The 12,378-nt window shown below is 35.8% G+C and overlaps 1 protein-coding gene across 1 annotated transcript in view; it reads left to right on the forward strand.

The window, feature by feature from the left end:
* The window catches only part of COL24A1 (collagen type XXIV alpha 1 chain), a 339,879-nt gene that overhangs the window by 90,647 nt on the left and 236,854 nt on the right, over nucleotides 1-12,378 (forward strand). The window contains exons 14-18 of the mRNA XM_036256775.1: nucleotides 2,847-2,900; nucleotides 5,869-5,913; nucleotides 11,339-11,392; nucleotides 11,478-11,522; nucleotides 11,747-11,800. Coding sequence (XP_036112668.1) covers nucleotides 2,847-2,900; nucleotides 5,869-5,913; nucleotides 11,339-11,392; nucleotides 11,478-11,522; nucleotides 11,747-11,800 — 252 coding nt within the window. The remainder of the gene's footprint in view (nucleotides 1-2,846; nucleotides 2,901-5,868; nucleotides 5,914-11,338; nucleotides 11,393-11,477; nucleotides 11,523-11,746; nucleotides 11,801-12,378) is intronic.

Genomic DNA, 12,378 nt, shown 5'->3' on the forward strand with positions numbered 1-12,378 from the left:
ATACTTCATAAGACAAGAAAATATGTCTGCATTTAGTAAAAATTATTTCAAATTTTGATGACTCAATGGTCAACATGTAAGGAAGATAAAAATAATAAAATTATTTCTATATGGAATAGGAAATTAAAAGTGAAATGAAATACTTAATGAGTAATAAAATGAGAGGAGAAATAATACATACAACTTTTAAAAGTAGTTATTCAGTTCAACTAAATTGTTTCAGGGACAAAGTCAAGTTGAAGAGCTCCTATTTATTATACATATTGTTAATCTACCAGAAGAACAGGAAGTTGAAATTAATATTTTACTGTTTTTATGCTGGTTCTAGAAAGTATAGATTTGTGGTAAGTGGAGGACTAATCACAATTCTCTGCCTTCTCTTCTCCCTCTCCTAAGCGGGGAGAAATGAGAGCTTTGTGGGGGCTGAACTGGAGAACCGCCCTTCCCTCAGAGAGGATGGGGCTAATCAGTCCCAGAGAGTGGTACATCCTCTAGGCAATCCTGAGCCCCCAAGGATGATTTTAGCAATCCAGCTACTTGTTTAGACTAAATGTGTCTCCATTTCTTAAGAAGTCCTTTACTGAGATATAATAAAATAATTTACATATCAGAAAATCCACCCCTTTAAAGTGTATAGTTTGGTGGTTATTAGTATATTCACAGAGTTGTGTAGCCATCATAGTAGTTTTAGAACATTTTCATCACCCCAGCATTCAGTCCTCAATTCTCCCCCACACCACCAACCCTAGACAACCGTTAACCTGCTTTCTATGTCTATGGATTTACCTGTTCTGGACATTTTGCATTAATGGGATTATTCAATATGTTCCTCATTCTTTATTAGTTCACCAAGGTTTCTGGGAAACCTACTTATGATCTATCTAAAAAATCAATTATCTCTTATGTTTCAGATTTATTGCAGTATCTTTCCACTACTTTTTCCATTACCTGTGCATCATAAATACGTTCAAATACCCATAATAGCTCACACCGAATAGGATGATGTACTGCAGATTTGTGAGCTTACTGACACCAGAATTTGACTTCCAAGGACAGTGAAAGCAAAATGCCCGCCTCAACGTCAACAGACTTTCAAGAGAGTATGGCTACAGTATGTTTGACTACATGGATGGTTTTTGCAGGAGACTGCTTCTAGTACGAGTTAACTGTCTTAGAAATAGCAGACACCTTTCATTGTTAAACCATCTCTTAAACTTAGCCCATTCATGTATGTTCTAACGAACCAGTGACTTTTTGAAAAAAATATTTTTATTGATTTTTTTTTTTTTTTTTTTTAGAGCAAGAGGAAGGGAGCAAGAAAGAGAAACATCGATATGAGAGACATAAATATTGGCTTCTTCATGCATGCCCCCTACTGGGGATCGAACGCACAACCTGGGCATGTGCCCTGACCAGGAATCTAACTGAGACGTCTCGGTCCATGGGATGATGCTCAGTCCACCAAGCCATATTGGCCGGGCTAAACCAGTGACTTTTGTCACTCTGTTAAACATATAATATCTAATACTGGGTTGACTAAAGAGATTATAAGAATCTAAAATGTAGTTTTTTTTATTAGTCCTAAGTTTCTAAAAATAAAAATGATTAAAGTCTTTATAATAATTCTTATAAATCATTTTGTAAAGTAGCCTTTAAATCCAGTGGTAAATCTTGAGATAAAAACTATAGTATGTAAAGTAAGAGTAACTGAGTTATTTTATAGTAGAATTTGTAATGTGAAAGTGTGTTACTTTACTAGTCTTTATAGTTTTACAATGTAGCATTCTAGTCGACATTTGGGAAGCTCAATTTTCAGTGCCACCACATTTTATATTTGCAATATTTATGTGCATTATACCTTTCCCCAATAAAATTTCACTAAATGGTTTTTTTTACATGTTGTATTGTATCTTGTAATGTGGAGTTAAAGTAGTTAGCATAGCATAGCAGAACGAGAGCCTTGACTCTGCAGTCAGACTGCTCCACTCCGTTCTCAGTCCCACGCAACACAGTGGGTATGAGTGACTTAACCTCTCGGTGCTGCCGTTTCCTCAACTGCAAAGTGAAAATATTAGTACTCATTGACTCCACCTGTTGTGAAGGTGAAATGAAGTAATGTGTGTCTAATAATGTGTATAAAACCCTTAACACGTGGTAAGGATGCTAAGCACATGCTTAGAAACATTAGCCATGTTGCTCTCCGTGGGGTGGGTGTAGGAACAGCATGAAATAGCAGACATAATGGATTGGTCAGCTAGAAATCTTGGTTATATGTCCACTCATTCAATGATTCTTAAATCATAATGAACACATTTCTGTATTCTCCAACTTAGCTTTCTATCTGTATTATGTGGCGTGTAAAATAATTTTTATAAAACAGAAATATTGTACTTAACCAAATCAATGAAGTGTTACGTAAAACAAATACACATTTCTGTTGCATTACCATGTCAGGATTAGAAAATAATTATCTCCACCCTATCCAGTTTGGCTCAGTGGTTAGAGGGTTGGCCCACGGAGCAAGGAGTCATGGTTTGATTTCAGTCAAGAGCATGTACCTTGGTTGCATTTTGATCCCCAGCCCTGGTTGGGGTCATGCGGGAGGCAACCAGTCGATGTGTCTCTCTTACATCGATGTGTGTGTGTGTGTCTCTCTCTCCCCCTCTTCCTCCCTCCCACTTTATCTGAAAATCAATGAAAAAATATCCTCGGGTGAGGATAAAAAAGAAAGAAAGAAAGAAAATAAATATCTCCTATTACTAAATTCCTTATCAGAAAGCGCAGCAAAATGGAATTCTTTGTCTATTTGGGGTTTAACAACGTTTCTTTCTCTCTCTCTGGGCCAGGGTTTTCCAGGTGACTTTGGAGAGAGAGGCCCTGCTGGTCCTGACGGTAGTCCTGTGAGTAAATTGTGATGATTGAACCTTGCAATCTAACATGGCTCAGACTGCATAGCAACTGTGCTTGTCCTCCTCATCACCGCATTCACGAATAAGCACCATTGGCCAGTTTCAATACCACTGGGCACATTCCAATTTGTAATTTTACAACATGAGGAATAAGCCTGAAATGTTTAATGAATGAACTGTATCTTGAGAGACAATCATTGAAATTATTTTGACCATATTAAATGTGACTGATAAGTACAATATTAAAAATATGTAATCACAATACTGACTTGCATATCAGGGGGGTGGGAGAGAAGCCTTTCATGTATATGAAGGTGCTAACAAGCCTCATGTAAAAATTATGCATTTGGTGATTGCTCTTTTGGACTCAAATGTGTCATTGTTTAACTTTTTGAGTATTTTATACAGAAGTCTTCTTTGGGATTGTTCAGATATCTATGTTCAGATTAATGATTTACCATTCTAAAGTATAGTTAATTATAATATCAAAGAATGATGATGGATTGCTATTTTTTGACACTAGGTAGAAATACCTTCACCTTTTGCACTCAAAAAGCATCCAATAACTGTCCCTCAATTTATGCCATGCACACATTTTTTTTCATAAAATTTTAAGGTGAAATGTCCATAAGTAGATGAATGAATAAAAAAGCTATGGTACATATACACAATGGAGTACTATGCAGCTGTAAGAAAGAAAGATCTCTTATCCTTTGAGATGACATGGAGGGACCTGGAAAGTATTATCCTAAGCGAAACAAGCCAAGCAGAAAAAGACAAATACCACATGATCTCACTCATTTGTGGAATATAATGAACATAACAGTCTGAGGAATAGGGTAGACACAGAGACGTGGAAGTAGGGTACAGACTGACAACCCTCAGAAGAGAGAGTGGTGGGGGAAGGGAAGAGATAAACCACAGAACTTATATGCATGTATGTATGAACAATGGATATGGACAACAAAGCCGGGGACAGGGTAGGGGGGATGGGGAGAAGGGTGTCAATGAGGTAAAAAAGTAGAAACATCTGTAACAAAAATAAAATTTAAAAAATAAATTAATTAAATAAAATAAAAAAATTAAAAAAAAAATTTAAGGTGAAATTAGAATCAACCACAAAATTCTTATAGCCTAAATTAGGAATAGTTACTACATGTTTAGACATATGTTAATTACTAGCATTAATGTTTAAAATAAAGTATTTGAAAATAGTATCTTTTCTATTTCTTTTTATAAATTATAAATGTGTTAGCTTATTTAGTGAATTTAGCTAAGGTTTCATTTGTTATAATAGTAACTTAAGTAGAATGTTTACCACCTTTTTCTTGCCTCTGATTCTGGGGAGCTTCCCATTTCAAGCATAATGAAACAGTATTTACTTTTTTCCTTTGATACCATTTATGTTCAATCATGTGCCCCTTAATGACAGGGACATGTTTTGAAATATGCATCTGTAGGTGATTCCATTGTTGTGCAAACATCAGAGAGTGTACTTACACAAACCTGGATGGTATGTAGCTTACACACCTATGCAGTATGATGGAGCACTGTTTTACTGCAGTTCATTTCTCACTGAAATATCATTATGAGGCACATGCCTGTGCTTGCATACCTGATGTGAAATCATCTTATTTAATATTTTTTCAGTTAAATATACATAAAGTTCATTATGGTTGGACTCCTACAAGATTTAAAACTTTTCTTTTTGAACTCTGCTCTTTATTTAAAATATAATGCTTTTACCCTGGCCAGTTTGGCTCAATATTTAGAGCATTGGCCTGCTGAGTGAAGGGTTGTGGGTTTGATTCCTGGTCAAGGGCATGTACCTAGGTTGCAGATTCGAGCCCTGGCCCCAGTCAGAGTGGTGCGAGAGGCCACTAATCAATGTGTCTCTCTTACATCGATGCTTCTCTCTCTCTCCTTCCCTCCTTCCGACTCTATCTAAAAATCTAAAAATCAATGGAAAATATCTTTTGGTGAGGATTAACAATAACAATAATAATAACAGTGTGTGTGTGTGTGTGTATGTGTGTGTGTGTGTATTATAATGCATTATAATATATAATACTTCTTGAAGAATATTTTGAGTCTTTAAAGATTTTTAAAATGCAAGAATAAACTGGATATTTTCAGTTTATTGGTTTATAATTCTCTGTATTTTATACTGTGTCATTGTTTTAAAAACAATTTGAAATGCAAAACAATAAGAAGCTCTTCTTGAACCTTGTACCAGGTAGATAATGTAACACTGATATGGAGTAGATTAAAAATGACCATGAAGACTATAATGTTGAGTTCAAAAGACCATCACAAAGATCCATCACAAATCAACTGGAAAAATTACTGAAGAGAATTCAAAATCTCCTTTAAATAATTTAACAGTGTTGGTAATTTCTTACATTTGTATAATGCTTTGTGAACATTTTCAAAACCTTTTATATATATGACAATTTTAATTGTAGTTTTAGGTCAATGAGGACAAATATTATTATTCCTGTTTTATAGTGAGAAAATTTATATTTAGAGAATTTAAATAATGTACTTCAAAAGAGTTGATAGTGTTTTCAGTCATCTGAAAATGTCCCAACCTGGGATGATGACCACCTCTCATTTTATGCAATGTATGGGCTAGTTATATCAATAATGCTGATTACTAATGAGATTTATTTTCCTTATTAGATATGTAGGAGACAGAGAGAAATCTGTATCTTAGGCTAGGTGGTAGTCCCAGCAGCCAAAGGCATGGTGCCAGGAGCACTTTTGAAAAATATAAACTGCCACCAGAGATTTGCATGTCTTAGGAGGATGCATTCGAGTAGGGAAGTTTTAGAAGTTAGCTGTCGAAGAAGTTAAAATTTGATATATTTTTCCAGGACATTTTTGTGTTCATCTTTAAAAAATATGCTTAGTATTTTGGGATCATATTTAACCAATTATGCACATTTCTTTTACTTAGGGACTTGTAGGTAGCATTGGTCCTCCTGGATTTCCTGGGCTTAGAGTGAGTATCATATATCATCATTCTTATAAAATATTTTCTTGTGTATTTTTATGTTAGATATATTTTTAAAACTTTAGAAAAATGAGAAGTTTTAATGTCATTGTTTGATAACCGCCTTGCTCACATGTAATTTCCTAATGCAAATTAGATCAATAGTATGAATCAAAAAATTAATTATACTTTATGATAAGGTAAAATAAATTTATACAGATTTATATGTGTGTGTGTGTGTGTGTGTGTGTATCTGTCTCCTTAGAAGTTACTTAATCCAGAACCAGTTTCTTCAGAAGTACAAGACAGAACAGCCACTTCTTTCCTTTGAGATCGTCTTTCTAACCATCTAGTCTGGAGACACCCAGATGGTTCTGAACAATAGAAAACACGGTTACTCTAGACATTATTTATGGAATGAAATTGAATAAATGGTTAGGAAAACCCTCCTGAACAGAAGGTGGGAGCTGGAATTCACCAATTTCATGAAACATTTTAATATCTAATCTATTTATTATACTAAAAATATAAGTGACTATATTATTTGTCCACTTAATCAGTTTTATGCAATGACTTCAACTCTGAGTTTCACTGTAGTGTATGATGTGGGCAAAGCACGGTTGAGTATAAGCTATTCTGTGGAGGCCAAAACAATGTAGTCCAGATATGTATAACTTTCTGATGATTTTAAATTACTCATTGGAGTAAACAGACTGCTACTTCTTATATATCTTCATAAATATATTTCTCCCAGCCAAACTAATGGTTAATGACAGTGATATGAATTGCATATATTTTATATATACATGCTTTAACATTCAGCTGAGCTAAAAATAAAATTGACATAGTTTATGAAATGTAAGGAACCTAATGAAAATAGAATATTAGAAGTAAACTATTTATATCTATAGAAACATAGGCCAGAGATAAGATTTAAAAAAAAAAATCAATTTAGAGCTTACTCTAACATGTGAAGTAGGTAACTAAGACTCAGAAGTTCTATGCCATAAATTATAGCTATAATATTTTTAGCTTGAATTTGAACAAGGTCTTCTGACTCCAAATTTAATGGGTTTTCCTCCCACCTTCACTGTCCCAAGACAGAAGGTGACAACTTGGCCCAAGGAATGTCAGGAATTCATTTATTGGAACTATGATAAAAATCAGCATAACAAGTCTTTAACTGGCCATTTGGGTTTTTGGTTGTTTATTTTTATTAAAAAAATTTTAATGGTGACAGTATGTAGGAGTCTCCCCCCACCCTTTGCTCACCTCTACTCTCCCCCGCCTCCATCTTCCATGGCTTTTACGAAATTATTGTCCGTGTCCATGGGGTACGCATATATGTTCTTTAGCTAGTTCTTTCCTCTTCTTTATCAGTCCATTTTGGAATGGCACGAATATAGAACTGAGAGTCAAAGAACCTGGGAGAATCTAAGACATGTGAACTATTCTTGTAGATAATAATACTAATATATTACTAATAATAAAATTAGCAATGAAAGCTCACTTTTATTTAGTATTTTCTATGGGTAGTCACATGAAAAATAAGTTGTATCATTTAATTCTCAGAACAACCCAAGATCACTTAGCTTGTCAGCATTGAGCCTGGATTTGAAGCCATGCGAGCTACATCCAGAGTCCAAAATGCACCTCTTGTGCTATACCACCTTCCTAAAACTTGTGTTACCTTAAAGTGTATACTGTCTGTCCTACCAGATTTTATTAGGCTTCATGAGAAGCTCTATGTAAAGGTGGAGCCCTAAGGACCACTTTTTCCCCTAAGAACATAGCACAGAGTTAAACCCATACGTGGTAGTCAGTGGCCTCGTCAATAGGAGAGAAAAGAAGCCGGGGAAGGGAGCTGGATTCCAATGGCCGTGCCTTCATGTACCCTAATGGCATTATGTTGGTTAACTCTAACGCTTCTGTTTGCATGCTTAAGATTAAGACCAAAATTCTTAATGTGGCCTAAGATGTCTAGACTTTGTTTCTCATCTGCATCTTGAGAACCTAGTCAGTGCACTGACAAAGCCCTGCTGCTCAGATGTCATGCAGCCTCCACACTCGGTGGCCCTTGACTGGTTTACCCACCTGAAGTGCTCTACCTCTATTTTCTGCCTGATGGTTAAGGCCTGTTCAGTTTTCAGCTCCAGAACTGAACACAGTGCCTGACACATAACCGTGCTCAGTGAAAATTACCTGGTTTTCTGTTCTTTCTGTTTCTCCACTCACCCTTGGGGAGAGGGGAGAGATTCTACAGAAATTAAAATGGTGGATGACACTAACACTCGTCTTTGTAATCCTCATCTCTTCTACATTGATGCAGATGAGGTTTTGCACTTTGCAAAGTACTTTTACATACATACCTCCTTTATAAAACAGGTAGAGCAGGTATGACTCCCTCTATTTTATGCTTATTAAATTTTTAAGTCAAAACAATGTGAGCACCGACTGTGTCTCAAATGCTGAACTAGATGCTAGGCCTAAAAATATGTACAAATTAAGATTCCTGTTTTGGGCAATGATTATAATCTAATGGCACAGAACTAAAAAGAAGCAATATCATACAACGTGCTTACTGCTGTTACGGAAGAAACTAAAGCCACTGAGGAAGGAGAAGTTTGTGTCACTCTGGAGATTCCGAGTGGGCCTCACAAGGGAGATACCATGTGAGCTGTGTCTTAAAGGTTGAAGAGTGGGGTGGGGTGGAAGAAGGGAGAGGGCTCTTCATTGAGAAGAACGCTGTCCAAATGCACAGAGGGGAGGAGCAGAATGTTCCGGAGATGAAAGGGGGACAGAAGGATTGTAGCCCAGGAAGTATGGGGGGATGTGAGCAGAGGGGAAGGAAGTGACATTCTGAAGATAATTGGGGGAAATGTAGAACTTTTGTATTTTATAGTAAACAGTTTGTCTGCTCGCCCAGACCTACACTTTCTGCTTTCTCTCTCAGGTGTTCCCATCCAGCAGGTATAGTTTCTGACAAGAGATGATACTGAGTTTTCTAAAGTATATTTTCCATGCAGTTGATTGCTGTCATTTGCTTTCTTAGTTAATGACAGTGATCATCTCCTGTGAGTGCTGGTGGGGTTGGTTAAAAAGTGTAATGTGGAACTTAGACTGTGCCGCGGTGTGCTCACTCAGATGAACTCTAATGGCCAGTGGCTGCTGTTTTATATCAAGAACTATCCTTGTGTCTCTCTATCTTTTTTTAAGTTGGACTCAGAAGTTCTCTAATATTTATCACTGTGTGGGAGGCTCTTCTGCTTCTGTTGTTATATCCCAGACACTCTTAGCTAAGCTCTCATGCATGAAATTATTTCTTCTGTCTGTTTCCTCTTCTCCTGGAAGAGAAGTGTGGTAGGTGGCGAGTGCTGAAGGACCTTAGTCTGTCTTTGTGTAACTCAAAACTCTGTGGAAGTCTTAACTTATTGTGGACATCTTTCAGAAGACTGTAGTTTCTCAGAAGTAGGATTTTCCACTGAACTTGTGACATGCCACAGAATCTTTGGTATTTCTTGGAAATTGCTATACTCATACCATTTTACTTTATAATTCTGTATTTCGCTAAGTCCTTTATAATGTATATGTTTTCTGATATCTTCCAAAACTTACTGTTATTTTGTCATATTTTTTAGAGTCACTAAGACGTTAAATAGGATATTATGCATACAAAATACATTTATATGAAGATGCCAGACTAAGCAAAGTTACTGAAATAAAAGTTGAGAATATTATATTGTCTGTAGAAAAACAATAGGATGACAAGGAAATATCTGTTTATAAAATATTTCTTTCCATACTTACATAGGTCATTGCTGCATAATTTATAAATAGAGCTGTTCATTGAATTTTTAATACTATCATGTTTTAAATCCATGAACTTTGAATAAACTAGTCTCTGTAATTATAAAAATATTTTTCCTATTGATGATTTTTCAATGATATATTAATATTACATATATGTTTATTAAGTTGTAAAGTATTAGTCTTTGCCTCTCACAATTCCATGTATATTCAGGATTAAATATATTGGAAATAATTAATCTTAGGTATAATTCATAGACTTCAAGACTCACCCAAAAGTAAAGATGTCATAATTTCCATTCCGATATTTGTATTATATAAATGTTGACTATTAGAAATGCTCCATTAAGTTGGGAGTTAGAGTTTTAGAAACCACTGTTTTTAATTTTACTTTTAGAGTTGATTACTTTCTTTAGTATTCAGTCCATATTTATTTCAAACCTATCATGTGCCAGTTATTATGCTGGGTGAGTAAAACATGCTTCTGTTCTCACAGAATGCACAGACTAGAAAGGCCAAGAAAAAAGCACAGTGCAACATACTCCACAGGGTAGTAGAAGGACCTTCCAGTAGAGCTAACCGTATCTGCAGAGGCTTGGAGCATGTGATAAGGGAGCATTTCAGAGAATGGAACACAGTCCACTGTGGCTAGAATGCTGGATTTGGAGAAGAGAGAATAAAGGGGAAGTGGGGATGGATGGAAGAAGGTGACCCTGGAAGGGTTGTAGAAGCCTGGTAATAAGAGTCTGGGATGCGATCCTAAGAAATTTGGATTATAACTAAAAGGGGTAATGTTTTCAGGATTGTCACACATACACCTTAAAAAGTTTGTTAACATTTTAAAGCCGTAAAAAGAGAGGTTTAAACCAGCTTCACCTTTTAGGACGGATGATGATATAGTGACCAGGCACAGAGAGGTAGCAAGAGAAAGAAGTAAAATGAGGGCATCAGTGACACAAAAATTTTATCTGATCCCCAAACCTTCTAGAGAATGTCCACCAATTTTTTAGATTTTGTTTTCAAATACCCTTATTGTTCTAGAGAATGTCCTTCTAGAGAATGTCCACCAATTTTTTAGATTTTGTTTTCAAATACCCTTATTGTTGCTATTGTCCTTTGTCTTCTAAGATACCATGTTGAAGGAGTTTTTCTAACTCTCTTGTTTGCAAGAGATAATAGTGGTTGTTATGTTTTTAAGGAGTCTTGCACTGGAACATTAAACTAAGATCCTTGACATTGATGACTATCTCTTCTTCATAGTATGCTTACAAATGTTAAATGACTGAATGAAAAAGACCAGAAGAATGAAGATATTACCGAGTTGGAAAACCATGTCAAGATGAATGTCATGGTCATTAAGTATCATAGGAACTCAAGGAAGAGAAGGATCCTTGTGGACTAGACTAGTATGAGAAGGCCTCGGGAAAGAGGATGGAATTTACTAAAGTTTGAAAGATGGGTATAATTTCTAAATGTGGAGAGAGAAAGAGATTGTTGAAGAAGAGTACACATGTGAGAGCTTAGTGAGATTAACTGTTCTGGGTTTATCAATTAATTAATTTAACCATATTCTTCTTCTAATTGTAGTGGATATTTAATGATACCTTTCTTTCTTATTGCTTTTCAGGGCAGTGTTGGCCCAGTGGGACCAATTGGACCTTCTGGAATTCTTGGTCCAAAGGTATGGTTCTATTTGCCTAATGGATATTTACCTTTAATTTCTCTATGATGTCACAAAATATCACTTTTATTTATTTATTTTTTAGGGTCTTTCAGGGAATAAGGGCCTCCCTGGAATCAAAGGTGATAAGGTGATTTAAATATTTACATTATCATAGAGATAATTACGTATCACATTTTTTTTCTTTTGAGCTGACACAACTTATAAAATAGTTTCTCGTCTGTACAATCAATTGTATAATTTTTCTCAGAAGTAGGAAAAATAGAGAGATTATTTTTTAACTAATATTTGCTTTCTTATACTGTTGCCATGTTTGCAAAGCTTAATTGTCTTTGTATGCAATGTACTCTCCAGGGCGAACAAGGGATTGCAGGAGAGCCAGGGGAACCGGGGTATCCTGGAGACAAGGTACTTTCTTTGTTGTTTTTTTTAGCATTAATTTTAAGCCAGTGTAGAAGTACAAATTCTTTCAAAAGAAAGGAGTATTCATTATTTATAATAAGGTGTCAATCATATGATTTCTACATGTCATGTTTCCAACAGTTTTCTCAGTGTTTTTTTCTTAGGAATCTTGCATGAATTCTTTTCAGTAATTTGTGAGTACAGTCGTGTGCTGCTTAATGACAGGGATACACTCTGGGGAATGCCTAGTAGGTGATTTTGTTTTTGTGCAAATATCACAGAATGAACGGATGCAAACCTAGGTAGTATGGCCTAGTGCTCCTAGGCTACAAACCTGTATGGCATGTTACTGACCTGAATACTCTAGGCCCTTATAACACAGTGGTCAGTCTTTATGTGAGTGGCTGCTGGTGTAACATGCACACTGTTTTGTGTTTGTTTTATTTTTCTTCTTTGTTGATTTTAGAAAGAGAGGGAGGGAGAGGGTGAGAGAGATAGAAACATCGATAAGCGAGAACATTGATTGGCTGCCTCCTGCATGCCCCCCCACTGGGAATTTGGCCCACAACCTGGGCATGTACCCT

This window comes from Molossus molossus, unplaced genomic scaffold (genome assembly GCF_014108415.1).
Source record: "Molossus molossus isolate mMolMol1 unplaced genomic scaffold, mMolMol1.p scaffold_m16_p_12, whole genome shotgun sequence".
In the NCBI taxonomy this organism is placed as follows: Eukaryota; Metazoa; Chordata; class Mammalia; order Chiroptera; family Molossidae; genus Molossus; species Molossus molossus.